At 37.9% G+C, this 17,876-nt stretch overlaps 1 protein-coding gene across 1 annotated transcript; it reads right to left on the reverse strand.

Annotated features, from left to right (window-relative positions):
- Window positions 1-234: 234 nt before the first annotated feature.
- SEC61G (SEC61 translocon subunit gamma) lies at window positions 235-6,543 on the reverse strand. Its single transcript, XM_047850602.1, has 4 exons — window positions 6,464-6,543; window positions 4,734-4,832; window positions 3,127-3,229; window positions 235-406 (listed from the first exon to the last, which is right to left on the reverse strand). Exons 2-4 carry the CDS (start codon window positions 4,825-4,827, stop codon window positions 397-399), a joined length of 207 nt encoding a protein of 68 aa, XP_047706558.1. The 5' UTR covers window positions 4,828-4,832; window positions 6,464-6,543; the 3' UTR covers window positions 235-396.
- Between the last annotated feature and the right edge of the window lie 11,333 nt (window positions 6,544-17,876).

Consider the following 17,876-nt stretch of genomic DNA (forward strand, 5'->3'; position numbering starts at 1 on the left):
GGCTCTTGACACCAGCTCAGGTCATGATCCCAGAGTTGTGGGATCAACCCCCACCTCAGGCTCTGGGAGGACAATATGGAGCCTGATTGGGATTCTCTCTCTCCCTACCTCTCTGCCCCTCCACTGTTTGTGCTTTCTCCTAAAAATAAATAAACTTTAGGAAAAAAAAAAAAAAGAACCCATTATCTCCTATCAAATTTGATAAATATCTATGATGGAAAAAAGGTAAGCCTGTTTTTATTTTGAAATTGTTTTAATTTACAAATACAAAACATCTTGGAAGGCAAAAAAAGAAAGAAAAACACAAAACATATAGACAGATTTTTACTCCATGAGCTTCTCAAATCCTCACTTATTCACCAATCCCCAAGATGAAGAACTCTTCTAAAAAGGTATTCAGCCACCACTGTAAAAGAAAGAAAAATGGTCCATTTAAGTGTATAGAACATTTTAATAACAATAATTATTTGAAATGCAATGTGCTACAATTTTATGGAACTAAAACCAGTTATATGAGAACCCAAAGATAGCACAAAGGAGAAGAAACTGTACTTTAAAATCTTGTAACTAAAAAAGGTCCTTAGAGATGATGTGGCGTTTGAACAGGTTTGTATTAAAAACTCAGAATCCTCTTTTGGGGACAAGTGTTTAACAGTCTGGCATAAAGTCTTTCTGAACAAGATGAAAAATATGAATTACATAACAGGATGGTTAGCTGGTTAGTTTTTCAATTTGATACACAATCAGTTGAAAATAAAGAATGCAAACTAGTTCAACAGTTTCCAACTACTGTATCTTCACACAATCACTAAAAAACAGGGGTTTAATCATAATGAAAACAAAAATCACCTTTTCTACAGAACTTCTAAGTTTCAAAAGCATAAACATTAAAACTGCATGCTAAGATGCACACTTTAGTATTGTTTACTCATTTTTTTGTTTTTTTAAGTAGGCTCCACACTCTATGTGGGGCGTGAACTCATGACCCTGAGATCATGAGTGGCATGCTCTACTGATAAGCCAGTCAGGCGTCCCTAGTATTGTTTAGTAATGTTAAAAAAGGAAAAATAATTGCACTACTCGAAAGAAATATTCTTCAATATTACTTTAATGCCAAGTATTTTTAGTGTTTGTTATTAAACTGTATTGCTGTAACTAAACTATCCATGACTACATAACTCCTTTAAATTATAATACTATGGCTATTACTTGTGACTGCTTTAATTTTATAGAAGAGGACATACATTTATCATAAGGGAAAACAAGTGATAATTTAGCCTAATGAAAGAGGAGCTTGTGGTTGTATTTCACTTGCCATCACCCCAAAATAATTAAAACAGTGACTTATGTTCTTTTCAAGCAGGAAAAAAAGATCTTTGGGTTTTACAGATGTTGAAGAATGTCATGAGAAGAATAAGTTTTGATAGCATTTCTCACAGAATGCTTTATTTGGCCTTCATTTTAATGTAAAAACTCTCTAAAGGTAGATTTCTAACTCCTTCAACTTTGAAACAATTTTGTCACCAGATGACAAGTTTTCTAAGTAACCAGCTGCTGAACCATCTCTGATTGGTAAGATTGATAAAAGATATTGTGTATTTGCCATGGAAAGAATTAAGTGAAAGTGAATTTTTAATACTTGTTTCAAAACCCTGTTAGAACAACCTGACTAAACTCCATCCGAAAAGGGTGCACTAAGGCTGCCCTGTCCTAAACAGAGTGCCTTGTCCTTAGGCTACAACTTAGACAAGGAAATAAAAGCTGTCGTAATACAAAACTAGGATAAATAGGGGCGCCTGGGTGGCTCAGTCAGTTGAGCGCCGACTTCGGCTCAGGTCACAATCTCGCGGTCCGTGAGTTCGAGCCCCGCATCGGGCCCCTGTGCTGACAGCTCAGAGCCCGGAGCCTGTTTCAGATTCTGTGTTTCCCTCTCTCTGACCCTCCCCCGTTCATGCTCTGTCTCTCTCTGTCTCAAAAATAAATAAACGTTAAAAAAAAAAAAAAAAAAAAAACTAGGATAAATAACAATGTTGGACAGATTAAAAATTCAAAAGTCTTCCCTAAGGGCATCCAGGAAAAAGGAATTTAACAAGGAAAATGTTCCATTTTTAGGCTAAAAATAAACCACCCCAACTGTTTAAACCCAGGATAAAGGAAATTTATTGTAGCAGTTAATTGTGAGAAACCTGTCTCAGGATTTTAGCCGTCAGCAAGAAGACATATGTACAGGCATTCAATTCTAAACGCTGGATTTTAAGAGAATGGATGAAATGCAAACTGGAGCATAAAGTGAGGAACAGGACTCAAAATAGGGAACGTTCAACAGAGCCAGCATGAGAGAGGGCTCTCAACAATAGAAATAGAGGCTCCTGAGCCAGTCGGCCTGCGTATGGTACACTGCTCTACCGGTTACCGGCCAAGCAGCCTGAGGAAGTACCTACTCTCCGTGCCACAGTCTCTTCATCCATAAAATGAAAAGAACAGTACTAACCTCACAGAAGTGTCATGAGGATTAAAGGAGTTAACTAAAGCAGTCACAACTTCCATTTCATTGTCTTACCCCAACTGTTTTTTAGGGTTTTACATGACTTAAGCCATTAATCTTTACCATAACCCAAATAAAAGCTATTAGCCTTATGGAATAAAATGGGCACAGAGAAGCTGAGTAAACTGCCTAAGGTCATGACAGCTAATAAGTAACAAAAGAGAGGATTTGAACCTAAAAGATCAGTCTAGAGTCTGAATTCTATCACTGTAGTGACTTTCACAGGGGGAGCATTTCCTCTGTACTTTAAAAACCAACAACTTAATACACAGCATAAAGAAGACTTAAATTTGAATACTGGTTCTGTCACTTGCTTGGTCACAAACTGTTTTTAACTCACTTTCGTGACCCTTTAAAATTGTATTTATAAAAGAAAATTGTACCTATCTCAGAGTTGCTAATAAAGACCGTATAACATATAAAATCACTCTGAATTATCAGGTACTCAATAAATAGCAACAGACTCTAGCAGCATTAAAAAGTCAAAGCACATATCTGTGTATTAATAACATCGCAGGCTGTCAACTCAAATGATTTCAGTTTTTATTCTATACTAGATACTATTTCAAAAGTTTACTTACACAATGATGTTATTAATAGGGATATGGATCAATTTCACAAAAAAGCCAATGAATCCCATTATAGCAAATCCTATTGCTGTTGCCATGGCAATCTTCTGGAATTCTGGATTTAAAAACACAAAATTTAGATAATTTTTTACATTGACATTGCAAATATAGGAGAAAAAATTAGCAGCAATATAAATAAACTTACTGGTGTACATTTCTCCAGAGAGTGAACATATCATTTTAAGTTAAACAAAACATGACATTATTAATAAATATTTGCTTGACAAATTTTTTAATTTTCTTCTTTGATATTTAAGGACACATAGAAATAAAGTGTATGCCCATGCTAGTGATTCCATCAACAATCAGCAAAATAGTCTAACTTCTTATCAAATGACCAGAATATCAAAAAAAAAAAAAAAAGAAAAGAAAAGAAAGAAAAAGAAAAAAGAAACACGGATAACAGAAATATACAGCATCCATCTCAAAATTTGTTACACTGTTAAAAGGATTAATTATAGGAGTGCCTGGGTGGCTCAGTCGATTAAGCCTCCAACTTCAGCTCAGGTCACGATCTCACAGTTCATGGTTTCGAGCCCCGCATCAGGCTCTGTGCTTGACAGCTCAGAGCCTGGAGTCTGCTTCAGATTCTGTGTCTCCCCTCTCTCTCTGCCCCTCCCCTGCGCAAGCGCTCTCTCTCTAATTTAAAAAAAGTATTAATTATAAAAACATAAAACATGATTTTTAATGAACAATAGAGCTGTTGCCTTTGATATCATAATGAAGCCAGGAATAAGGCTTGAGAAATCAAGCTGGGCTGGGCACAATCTGAAAACAGGTTTCAGACCATGGTAATGTTCCATTTAATGTTATTTCCTCAGGGAAGCCCCCATGCCCTCCTGACTTGGTTAGTCCTACTATTATGTGCTGTCCATACTTCTATTTGTCTTTCATGGTAATTACCGCAGAAGTAATTAGAGTTATAATTGCCATTATTGGTTCATGACTATATTCCCTGAAAGATTCTACACTACACAAGAACATGGAGAGGTCTGTATTACATATGTGTATATATTTATTACACTACATATATATTATATTCTGTTATATTCCCAGGTGTTAACTCGGGAAACACTCAAATGAATAAAGGTACACCATTTCTGGTGCACCTTTTTACAGATGAATCATGATAAACGAAGTTTAACTTAGTAGATCGATAACAACTATACTGTTGATTTCATGTTAAGGTTTTGTTTTGGGGGGAGGAAATGGGGGCAGCAACAGAGAAGGGAGGACTCCAAAACATCTTTTGGAGTGGAAATGTGGAAGACACACCTAAAACTCTAAAGTCATTAAATACCACTAAGGCAAACCTAACATGAAACACAAGGCTGTGATAAATTATCTTTCACCATTTGAAAATACATAAAACGGAAAAATCTGTAAAGTGTAAAAAAGTGTACAAAATTTAGAAAATGGCAGTATTAAAATACAATAAAGCAAAATGAATCGCTAAAAATGTTGACAAAATAATGCAACAGCTATTAAGCAGAAAGATACCAAAGAAAAGATTTAGCAATGTAAAGATTTAATCTTTTCTCCCATTTTAAAGCTATTACCTTTTCTATCAGGTTTAGTGCACCTTTTGACCAGCCGAATTGAGTCCTTCACAAACTGCCGACTCGGCTCAACAAACTGCATTACCTGATCCATGATGCCTATTTAAAAAAAACAAAAAAGTAAGATGCTCACTGGTATTGGTTATCATCAAATCAGCACTTCCTCAGTTATATCAAAATATAAAGGAAACTAGTCATGAATTCATGTCTGATACGAGTCAATTCCATCTCATAAAACAAAACAAAACAATAAAGACTCCAAGACAAAACGGATATTATTTTTTCGTTAACTCCGGCATCAGATCAAAGGCTATAAAACAAGCACAGGTCTCACCTCCAGGATTATCACTGACACAGGACACATGCTCCTAACATGACAAGTTAAGCACTTAAAACACATGCATTCCTTTCCCACTCTGCAGTCTTCTCATTGTTCCTGCTACGGAACCAACAATTTGGGGATCCAACAAGTATTTTCCATATTTTATTTTAAACTCTCAGAAACCAGTGTCAAGTGTAGTGAAGGCCAACTGTGACGCTGCAAGAATCTAGCCTAGGGGCAACGTGGACTTCAATCTGATTGTTCTAAACCACAGCCACGTAACACTTTCAGAAAAGAGTATTTTTGTGTGGAACAGATCTATCAAATCTTCAAAACCACAAAGATTGACTAAACCAAGATCCAGACTCTCAGAAGCTATTACCTGAACTCCAGACCTTTAGGTAGGACACACCTTTTAAGAAAACAGCGCTATATACTTCATCAGCTAGATTCTTCTGAGGAATCTACTGCCCAATAGAAATGTCACCCGATCTTAGCTTTGAGAGCTTACTACTTGCATTTTACCCTACCTCCAGCCCTTTGAACAGTGGTCAGGCACATGATACTCAATAAATTTTTGTTACATCAAGGAATGAGTACCATTGGAAGAGCAGGTGGTGGTTCAAATCCCTGTCTAGGAAATACAACCTTCCTAAGCTCCAGTTTCCTCACCCGGAGCGGGCAGCTGGAATAAAATTCTATAAACATTCTAGGCCAAGTACATTGGGTCCCTCCAAAAACACAGCAATGCCTGTTTCCTTAGTACTTCACTTAACTTTCTTCTTCAAATCCAGCGGGCTTAAACTTTATAGATGTCGTGATGAAAGCTAAAAACTTTTCTCCATGAAAAAAAAAAAAAAGGCACAATGCGTAAAACACTGTTCACTTTCAGGGGAAGGGATCCAGTAACTTGCTATGATCTCTCGATCTAGAATCTAGGCCAACCCTCTCACTTTATCCTATAGACGTGGTGGCAGGGCCAGGGCTAAATAGAACTCTTCCAAGGCAGGACACTACACACAAACTCCCAAAGCCTAAGGGAACTCCAGCGGCAGGCCATCATCTCTGACCAGAGCACAGAAGACACCGGCAGCCCCCTAACAGAGTAAAACCTGCACACCGAGGTGGCCCAGGACGAGCAGCCAGAAAGCCGAAGCCTGGGCCAGGACTTTAGGCGCTGAAGGAGCAAGGGCTGTCCAAAGCCACACTCCTTCGGGACCTCGGGAGGCCGCGGCCCCGGGCCTTTACTTCCACAGCAGGCCGTGCGAGGAGGTTCGTGGGCAGCCGGGGGCGCCAGACCGCCCAGAACGGAGAGCCTCCCGGAGAGGGCCGCCGGCTGGCCCACGCCCGTCGCCTCCGCTAGTCACAAAGGATTCATCCCCAAGCCCACCAAGAGATAGATGCTCACCTGCCCGGCAAACTCTCAGACGCCAGCGACACGTAGCACAAAAGCGGACTGACCAAGGACGGCCGGAACCGGAAACCGAGTCTCTGGCCTATGGCCCGCCCACTCCCCCGTTCATTGGTCCTTTACGCAGAAACATCAGTGCGCAGGCGCAGCTCGCCAGGCAGTTTGGACACGCATCCCGGAAGAGGTGCGCTGCGGGGGTAGCTGACGTGAGCGGTTTGGGAGTTTGGCTTTCTTTTCTGCAGTTTGAGTGTGGCGTCTGCCGGGTTTTTCCCTGGCTAACTTCCCTGTTCCCCCAGCAGGCCTATCTCACCCTATTCGCGTTCACAGCAAGAGGCCCCTTCGGCCTTGCGCGGTACCTGTTCTATTACACACGAACTGGGTAAATCTGCTAAATGGATTCCATTTGAGGGGATGATTTCTTTTTTTTTTTTTTCTTTTAATTTTTTTTAACATTTATTTATTTTTGAGACAGAGAGAGACAGAACATGAACGGGGGGGGGGGGGGGGGGGGGAGGGTCAGAGAGAGAGGGAGACACAGAATCCGAAACAGGCTCCAGGCTCTGAGCGCTCAGCACGGAACCTGACGCGGGGCTTGAACTCACGGATGGGACCGCGAGATCATGACCTGAGCCGAAGTCGGACGCTCAACCGACTGAGCCACCCAGGCGCCCCGAGGGGATGATTTCTGATAGAAGTTTCTGTTTTCTGCAGTTCATCTTGGTCGTGTATCTCCTGACTGTCCATACTTTCTGGATGCATTTAATTTTATTGGTCAAAATGAAGCTTATAAACAAAACAATCATATGACCGACCTAGCTCGAAATGGTCTCCAACCCCCAAAGCTGGCTTTCCTCTGGTTATCAGCCTTGGGACTATATCTAGAATTGAATCCATCATTAGGTGTACTCTAGGTTTGATTTGGTTTGGAGAAGTGGTTATAATGTATGTATGGTATCTGACTAGGCTTTTCTGAAAATACTATGAACTCAGATATTTGGTGGTAACAGATGAGCTTGTCAACTTGTGATTTTGTATTTAGAATGAATCATTATTTGGACAGTTATTTGAGCACCTATAAACAATTATTGAGTACTGTGTAATTACTGTGGTCTAGTTAAGGGAATATACAGTGCAAGGAGAAAGACAAGGTATAAGTTAGTATAAATGCTATAAAACAAATAAAGGCGGGGCGATGTTGTAAAGAGAAAAACAGAAAAGATGGTAGGATAAAGACAGAATTCCCTTAGATGGCCACTGTAAGGATACTAAGGAGATGATACATGGGCTGAAATCTTAAGGATGAAGAATTATTCAGACACACCCAGGTCTGTTCAGAATTTAAAAATGACTGTTAGGCTAAGGCAAAGTATCCATATGAACTTTGTCACATGTATGAACCACCTGTAATGCAGTGTATGGAGAAGGTTTTAAATACTTAGGCTTATGACCTGTAACCCATTGAATCAGTATCTGGAGGTTTAGGGATTAAAAATCTGTATTTAAGGGGCATTGGGTGACTCGGTTGGTTAAGTGTCCGACTTCCACTCAGGTCATGATCTCAAGGTTCGTGAGTTCGAGCCACCCCTCAGGCTCTGTGCTGACGGCTCAGAGCCTGGAGCCTTCTTTGGATTCTGTGTCTCCCTCTCTCTGCCCTGCCCCCACTCATGCTCTTTCTCAAAAATAAATAAACATTAAAAAAATTTTTTAATCTATATTTAAAAGAAAAATTATTAGGAGATTTTAGGTACTGAAGTTTCTAGCACTGATAATTTTAGCACCCCTCTGAATTCAATATTCTGTCAGCTGCTCCTGAGTTATAATTATTTCTCAGGCACCAAGGTACCCTTACCCTGCTCCACTGTTAGGATAAGAGAGCTAAGAGGTGGCACAGACCTCGGGGCTCTGAAAACTGTCTTACTCTGCTTCACTTCCAACACATCCTGTAGTCAAATGTCCTATGAAACAAGTATCAACAGACTCCAGTATTTTGCTTTGACATGGGACAAAAATCATAATCATGTATCATCATATTTGGAAAACGTAGGATCTTACCTAGAAGGAAAGTGCCACCCATCACCCGAACAAATGTATATAACAGACCACTGAGCATTGTGGACCACCACATTGAACCATTCGGTTTTTGATATCTACGTGAGTATTATATTTGTATAGCCACACATAAGCAATTAGAGTTTCTCCTTGAATCCAGAACTTATGGACATAGATTTTGGAAGTGCCAAATGTCATACAGTGACAATAGAGCCATGGAAAGTGGTAAACAGAACTCTACTATTGCAATATTCTTACATTTCTCATGAAGTGGTATAGTACTGTGTCAAGAATGAAACCACTAGGGGCGCCTGGGTGGCTCAGTCCATTAAAATGCCAGCTCTTGATTTTGGCTCAAGTCTTAATCTCACAGTTGTCAGATCCATCCCAGAGTCACACCCTGCCTCCACTGCGCTGGACAGAGCCTGCCTAAGAATCTCTCGCTCTCTCTCTTCCCCTTCCCTGCCCTCTCTCTCTCTCAAAATCTCTCTCTCAAAAAACAAACAAACAAACAAACAAACAAAACAAAAAACTGCAACCACTTTAAATAACTGTAAAGTGAGAAAATAAGAGAAAGACAAATATCATGTGACTTGACTCATGTGGAATTTAAGATACAAAACAGATGAACATAAGGGAAGGAAGCAAAAATAATATAAAAACAGGAAGGGGACAAAACGTAAGAGACTTAAGTATAGAGAACAAACAGGATTGCTAGAGGGGTTATGGGTGGGAGCATGGGCTAAATGGGTCAAGGGCATTAAGGAAGACGCTTGCTGGCATAAGCATTGGAGGTTATACATAGGGGATGAATCACTGGAATCTACTCTTGAAATCATTATTGCACTATCTGCTAACTAACTTGGATGTAAATTTAAAAAATTAAAAGAACACAATTTGCCCAAAAGGAGGCAGGAAAAGGTGAACAGGGAACAACAAAAAAGCAAAACAGTCAAAAAAAACAAAACAGAAGAACTAAATATAAGCACATTTATAATTGTATTACATCTAAATGTAATTTCTAGGTTTAAAAATTCCCCTTAAAAAAAAAGTCAAAGTGGGTTTAAAACCCAAAGATTTGGCTGTTATGCTGATTGCATGGATGCACTTTAAATATAAAGGCATAAGTTGCGAGTAAATAGAAGTTGAAAACAATAAAACAATATCGGAATTTGTTACTGGGGTTATTGAGAGCAGATAATATTAGATAATGTAGATTTTAACAACAGGAATTACTGGAGATAAAAAGTAACATTTTGTAATGATTAAAGGTCATTTCATCAGGAAGTTATATTTGTCATAAATTTGTGTGCCCTTAATAACTGAGCTTCAAATGTCATGAAACAAAAAGTAACAAAAAGACAAATCTACAAACAAGTAAGAGATTTTCACAATCTTCTTTCAGCACTTCATGGAATTAGGCAAAAAAGAACAATCAGTGAAGAAATTGAAGATCTGACATTATCAACCACCATGACCTAACTATGAATGGGGCAGTACCCACCCCCCTCCAAAGCTGCAGGTACATTCTCTCCAAGTGCACACGGTACTTCCATATAGAACATATGGGACGGTAAAAGAAGTCTTAAATATAAAAAATATTCGAATCATACATGGGTTTTCTCTGACCACTGTGGAATTAAGTCTGTAACAACCAGATAGCCAGATAAGTCCAAGTACTGAGAAATAGCGTTCTTCTAAATAAATCATGGGTCAAAGAAGAAATCACCAGGGAAATTTGAACATAGCTTGAACTGAATGTTAATGAGAATGTGGTATATGAAATCTCAAGATGCTACTACACAACCACAAGAATGGTTAAAAAGGTTGATAACATCAAATTTGGGCATAAACAGAAATCAATCAGAATTCTTTGTTGGTAGGAGCGTAAAATGATACAATCTTTTTGGAAAACTTTTGGCAGTTTGTTATATAACTAAGCATATGCCACCCTCTTATTTCATAATTCCAATTTTAGGTATTTACTGAAGACATATGAAAATATATTCACCTAAAGACTTGTATAAGAATATAGCAGGTTTATTTGTAATCAGAAGAACTAAAGTGATTCATGGGTCCATCAAAAGGAGAATAGATAGGATATATGGAAGTGTTGAATTACTATATTGTACACCTGAAACTAATATAACACTATGTTAACTAACTGGAATTAAAATAAAAACTTAAAAAGGGGGAGGAGTGGATAAACAAAATGGTGTAATTCCACAATTAAATACTACTACACAATTGAGAGAGAAAAAAAATATATATGCAATAATATTGATGAATATTATGAACATTATGGTGAGTGAAAGAAACCTGTGAGAAAGAGTGCATATTTTGCAATTCTATTGTTAAGTTCTAGGGGGTAGATTTAGTGTATGGTGAAAACTGGGAGAAGGATGAGGAAACTCAGGTGAGAGTATGAAACTTGACCAAGGGTTAGAGTTACACGGGTGTGTTAGTTCAGACTGCATAACAAAATACCACAGACTGGATGGCTTAAACAATACACATCATTTTTCACAGTTCTAGAGGATAGAAACCCCAGATCAGGGCACCAGCACAGTCAGGCTCTTGGTAGAGGGCCTCTTCCTTGTTTGCAGAGGGCTGTCTTTTTCTATCCTCATTTGGCCGGAAGAGTGCTAGTCCTTCCCCTTATATGAGTACTAATTCCATCATTAGGCTCTACCCTCATTACCTTATTACCTCCCAAAGGCCCCACCTCCATCATAGTAGTATGTTTGGGGGTAACACAAACGTTCAGGCCAAGGTAACAGGTGTATGCACTTCTCACAGTTCATCAAATAGCACTCTTAAGGTCTGTGCATTCTACTTTATATAAAATTTGCCTCAAAAAAATAAGGCCCTATAAACAAATATTAAACCCTAGTTAAATGATATAACCACTGACAGGAGTGAAGTATACAATTATCTGCAACTTACTTAGGTAAATGGTGCATTTACAGTTTGATGGAGTAATGGATAGGTAGGGTATAAAGCAAATACAGTAACGTGTTAATTGTGGACTCTTAGTTGTAGTTGTGTGGGTATTCACTGAACAATTTTTACACAGGAAATTTTTTGTAACATGGGGGAAAGTATACACAGATCACTAAAGTTTTTAAATTTTTGTTCTGACAAATAATGATAAATATAAATTGAAAGTATATGTGGTAGAAATTTTAAATTGTCCTTTAATTTAAAGATATCAGTGAAATATTAATGGTGTTATTTGAGATAAGCTGAATTAATGCTCCATTTAGATTCCTGACTCTCTGCCTAAAGCAAGAAAAAGTTAAAAACCCTATAGAAAGGATTTTTTAAAACACCAGACTTAAGTAATAAAGCCTCTGGTTAGGTTAACGAATATTTTTTACCCAGCGTTTTAGTCTTTTGTTCCTTAAAGTAGGAAAATATAACCTTTAATTGAAAATGGGATGTATGATATTTTTTTTACATGTATTTTACTCCCAAGCAAGATCTCTTTATTTGAAGGCGAGTTTTAAAAAAAAAAAAAATTTTTTTAACGTTTATTTATCACTGAGAGAGAGAGAGAGACAGAGCATGAGCATGGGAGGGGCAGAGAGAGGGGGAGACACAGAATCTGAAAGAGGCTCCAGGCTCTGAGCTGTCAGCACAGAGCCTGACTTGGTGGCTCAAACTAACAAACCCAGGAGGATCATGACCTGAACACAGACGCTTAACCAACTGAGCCACCCAAGCGCCCCTGTAGGAGAGTTTAAAATTACATCTCTACATCTTCCTTTTATAGACTTTCAAAATGGGTGTTGAAAACATATCACTAGAGTTCTCCTTGCAGTAATTTAAGAAGTTTTATTTTTTGTTAGCAAAATAATATTGTGTTATGTGATAGGATATATAAATTATGTCTATGTTTAGGAAAAAGCTAATATAGATTTGCTAATGTTCAAATTGTGTTACCGTTGACGGTTCTTACTAGTTTAAATAATCAAACTTTTAAGTTTTGTTTTTTTAAGGTACTAAGATATTTCATAAAGGGATAGTAAAATTCTACTGTATCCTGGGTTTTAGGGACCTTCCCACCTACCAGCAATTCTCTGGGAGGCTATGCTTCACTTTACAAGTAGTGGGAAGAAACCCCTGCTGGTTTGGCCCCGCCCACAGAAACAAGTGTAGTCAGAGCTCACCATCTAGTGCTGGTGTCACAGCAGCCATCCTTGACTTGTGGCGGCTCTGGCGTTCTCTTCCTTGTCCCCTTGCTTCAACTAGGCTTATGTATTTTTGTTCCCTTACCTGTAATTCCTCTGTAACATCCTGCCCCACCTTATTCTCCCAACTCTCCATTTCCTTTTACTAGACTTCCTTCAAATCCCTCTTTGTGGGAATTTATGTTTTATTTCTTCTCTAAGACAAATAGTTTTATACAGTCAGCACCACACAACTAAAATGGCTAGAAGATCGGGAGCAGGATCTGTGAAGAACTAAGGACCCCATAGCACCCATCTTTTTGTTGTGTTTTGGCTTGTCTAAGTATCAGAAACTAGGAAGAACTGCATTTTTTTAAAAGAAGCTGATGGTCAGAAAGTATAATAGATGTACCCTTGGGAGTGATACAGAATCATGAAAGTGTGAGTAGAGCTCCAGAAAAAAATTAAAGATTGGACGTAGAAACAAAGAGTCGTTGGGGCAAAAATATTTTGGAGATAAATATGATCAGGTCAAATATGGTTGGTTTTGTTTTTGTTTTTTTCTTGAGAGAGAGAGAGATAGCACAAGTAGGATAGAGGCAGAGGGAGAGGGAGAGAGAATCTTAAGCTCCATGCTCAGCCCAATGCAGGTTTCAGTCCCACAACCCTGGGATCATAACCTGAGCTGAAATCATGAGTCGGACACTCAACCAACTGAGTCACCCAGCACTCCTAGGCCAAATACACTTTTTTAAGTACTTTAAAGAAATTATTCTGTTTTATTTCTCCATAAACACAAGAACTAGAATAGGGCAATGAAAATGACTTGAGAGATTTAGATGGCACATACTTAATTTTATCAGCGACCCTACACTGTCACTTCTAATAAACAATTCTTGTTAGTTCTCTGCAGCATTTGATGCCATCAACTACTTGCTCTTGAAACTCTCTGCTACCTTTACTTTTAAAAACAAAAACAAAAAAATAAAAAATAAAAAAAAGTAAAAAACAAAAACAACAAAAAAGCACTTTTCTGACCATTTCTGAGTCTCCTTATGAGACTGTTTCCTGCACTGGTCCTGTATGTTCAGGGTAGGCTAACTGTTCTAACACACAACCCAACATCTGCTCTAACACCGTGTTTATTTCTTGCCCAGAACCAGTCTAAAGTGGACTTGAGGTAGGGGTGGGGTCTGTTTTACGTAGTCATTTAGCATCTCAGGCTCCTTCCATTGTACAGTTCTGCCAATTTCTAGGGCCTTGGAGTCTTCTGATGCCTCCTCTGCATCCAGCCAGAAGATGAAGGAAAGAAAGAATGTAGAGGATTGTGTGAGACTTTAGAGTCCTGAAAACAGCATTCATCACTTTCCCCTAACTCCCTTTGACCACAACTCACCTGTAAGGTGTCACTGAACTGTAGAAGTCATAGGAAGTGTAGTTTCATTGTGTGCCAGAGGGCGAAGGAGACATCAATACAACCGAACAATTAGCCGGTCTTTACCATTTTCTTAGATATTTGTGTTCCTAAGTGTTCCATTCTCAAACTATTCTTACAGTTTAGACTCTTCAGTTGATTCTTGAGGTTTTGACTACTATGAATAGATTATTGACAAGTTTATATTTCTGACAAGGTCTTGTTAAATGAAAAAAAAAGAAAATGTCTACAGTATGTTACAACTTATCTAAGAAATTTTAATAGTATTGCACACACACACACATATACATTAATGAAAGGATGAAATTTTAAGATTATATGGCTACCTGTAATGTGGAGAGAATATGGATAGAAGTGAAAACTTTGTATATACCTCATTGAGTAGATTTAATTTTGGAGCTGTGAATATTTTATTTGATTACTTTTGAACTCTTAATCTTTTAAGAGCAAACTTTTGCAATACAGAGTAACTGTTCTAAATTAGTTTAGAACAGCAATCTGTGTGGTATAAGGATAAAATGAAAAGCATAAGAATTTAAGGAATTTTTAGTAATATTTTGGGTAGGACTGTTGGTATTGTTTTTGAGACTGTTATGTGTGATTATGGGATAAAGTAAGTATGTTGGCATCATTGAAAACTAGAATTTTCAGAGTTGCTGAAAGGAGAAACTGGTATTGTTAAATTACAACCCTGTCATCTTTAGTTTGAATTGGGAATGCCATGAATTTATGGAGTATTTTATCTGAAAGCAAATAAATAAAATTTCCTGGTTCTGATCTCTAGAAAGGCCTAGAAACAATGTTCAACAGAGTGGCAATGAGTTCCTAGCCCCCAGATTATGGTCTCTCTATCCTATTTTCTTTTTTTTTTTCCTTTTTAAAGTTTGTTTATTTACTTTGAGAGAGTAGAAGGGTGCCTGGGTGGCTCAGTTGGTTAAGCACCAGACTCTTGATCTCAGCTCAGGTCATGATCTTACAGTTCGTGACTTCGAGCCCCACATTGGGCTCTGCACTGACACTTGGAGCCTGCTTGGGATTCTCTCTCTCACTCTCCCTCTCCCCTATCCCACTTGCATTCTCTCTCTCTCAAATAAATAAATAAACTTAAAAAAAAGAAAACATTGTGAAAAACATCAAGGTTGGAGTTATCGTAAGATGTATATTCTTAAAATGTTTTAATTTTAGGCTGTAACATTGGTGCCTTGCTGTGATGAGAAAATTAACACCCTTCTTCCTTACTCCCCTCCCAATTTCTGTTAGTGTTTTGGAATATTCCCTAAATGAGGGATGATTCTTTTGGTGAGGCAAAGTGTAATTCTTTTAAAACAATAAAGTGAAAAATTCTAAGACCCCCCACACTCCTTACACCATCATATCCTAGCTAATGGCATAAAACAAGAAAAGAGTGGGAGGAAGGCATATAGATTTAGGAAAGAGAAAGAGAATTGTCTTTCTTCACAGCTGACATGATTGACTCTGGAAAACCCCAAAGAATTAAAAAAAAAAAAAAAAGAGTCTGGAACTAAGAAGCAGTTATAGCAAGATTACAGGATACAAAGTTAACTTAATGAAAGTCTATTACTTTACTAGATACCAGCAATGAAAAATTGGAAATAAAAAAATACATCATTTTTATTAGCACCAAAAAGAGAGGGAGGAAAGAAAGGAGGCAAGTTGACTGAGGTATAAATTTAAAATATGTAGAAGATCTATATTAGGCAAGCTATAAAATTAATGAAAGAAATCGGAGAAGATTTAAGTAAATGGAGAGAGATTCTGTGTTCATGGATAGGAAGAATCAATATTTCAAGACGTCAGTTCTTCCCAACTTGGGATTCAACACAATTCCTGTTAAAATCCCAGCAAATTATTTTGGATGTCAACAAACTGATTCTGAAGCTTATGGAAAAACAAAAGACTAGACAACACAATATTGAAGAAAGATGGAAAATTGGCAGTACTAGGCTTTAAGACTTACTGTAAATCTAAAGTAATTAAGATAGTGTGGTATTGGTGAAAGAATAAACAAATACAGCAAAACCTTGGGTTGTGAGTAACTTGTTTTGTGAGTGTTCTGCAAGACAAGCAAACGTTTCTAATAAATTTTAACGTGATAAATGGGCAATGTTTTGCAACATGAGTAGTACATGGCACCGAATGTCACATGATCACAATTGAGTCAATGATTTTCTCTGTCTCTTCCTCTCTCTCGGTGGGATTGTGGGTGATCATCTCCCATGCTTGGATGCTCAGTCTCAGGCTGCGGTGTTTGGCATAAATCAGTGATATTTTTCAGAATGTTGGAAAGTGCCCACAACTGTCACTAGTGTATTTTTTGTCCTTTAAAAGCACCTATGGATACTCCTTTGCCTTTCCTTACAAGAGTGAGCTTAGGAATGCTTTACTTCATTCTAGGTCAGGCTGCCTGCAGATATAGACCCTTTCCTCTGCTGCCGTATTTCCAGTTATATTAAATACAGTATGTGAAAAGAGTTTATTAATACTGTAATCTAAAAAAGATTCCATTGAGCCTATAAATAGCAGTGATTCTGTTAGTGATAGTGAAAAGTTATCCTACACAATAACCCTCCCTTCTTTTGTCTCCCTCACACCAGCCATGAAGGTTTTCAAAGGTAAGTGCAGGTTAATTTATTTTTCTTTATATTTTATATTTTCTTTATTATTTTGTATTATATTACAGTATTGTAATCATTTTTATATGAATATGTTTGGGTTGTAGAACGAACCATCTGAGTTTCCATTATTTCTTATGGGGAAATTCACTTTTATATACAAGCGCTTTGGATTATAAACATGTTTCCAGAACAAATTACGCTTGAAAACAAAGGTTTTACTAGATCAATTGAACAGAACAGAGAACGCAGAGATAGACCCACACAAATACAGTCAACTGAAATTTGCCAAAGGAGCAAAGGCAATTCAGTGGAGCACAGCTAGTCTTTTCAACAGATGTACCAGAGAAACTGGAAATCCGCATGCAAAAAATGAATCTAGACACAGACCTTACATCATTCACAAAAATTAACTCAAAATGGATCATAGACTGAAGTGTAAAATGCAAAACTATGAAAATCTAGAAGATAGAATAAGAGAAAACCCAGGTGACTTTGGGTTTGATATTGAGTTTTTAGATACAACACCAAAAGCATGACCTATGAAAGAAAAATTTAATAAGTGTGATTTCATTAAGGTCAAAACTGCTCTACAAACGACACTGCTAAGAGAATGAAAAGCCACAGACTGGGAGAACATATTTGCAAAATAAAGGACTGTTACTTAAAATATACAAAGAACTTTGAAAACTCAGCAATTAAAAAAAAAAAATGGGCGAATTTGCAACAACATAGATGAAGCCGGAATGTATTAAACTAAATGAAATAAGTAAGAGAAAGACAAATACCAAATGATTTCACTCATGTGGAATTTAAGAAACAAAACAGATGAACATATGAAAGGAAACCACAAGAGACTCTTTAATGACAGAGAACATACTGAGGGTTGATGGAGGCAGGTGGGTAGGGGATGGGCTTGATAGGTGATAGGCATTAAATCGGGCACTTGTGGGGCACCTGGGTGGCTTAGTCAGTTAAAAGTCCAACTTCAGCTCAGGTCATGATCTCACAGTTCATGAGTTCGAGCCCCGCATTGGACTCTCTGCTGTCAGTTCAGAGCCTACCTTAGATCCTCTGTCTCCCTCTCTCTGTGCCCCTCCCTGCTGTCTCTTTTTCTCTTT

The sequence above is a fragment of the Prionailurus viverrinus genome, chromosome A2 (genome assembly GCF_022837055.1).
Source record: "Prionailurus viverrinus isolate Anna chromosome A2, UM_Priviv_1.0, whole genome shotgun sequence".
In the NCBI taxonomy this organism is placed as follows: Eukaryota; Metazoa; Chordata; class Mammalia; order Carnivora; family Felidae; genus Prionailurus; species Prionailurus viverrinus.

What these genes read in the sequence shown, in the direction of transcription:
- SEC61G (XM_047850602.1), bottom strand. Translation starts at nt 4,827, where the DNA reads ATGGATCAGGTAATGCAGTTTGTTGAGCCGAGTCGGCAGTTTGTGAAG. An exon ending in CACTAAACCTGATAGAAAAG is followed by an intron (nt 3,230 to 4,733) that starts GTAATAGCTTTA and finishes TTTTAAATCCAG; the next exon opens with AATTCCAGAAGATTGCCATG.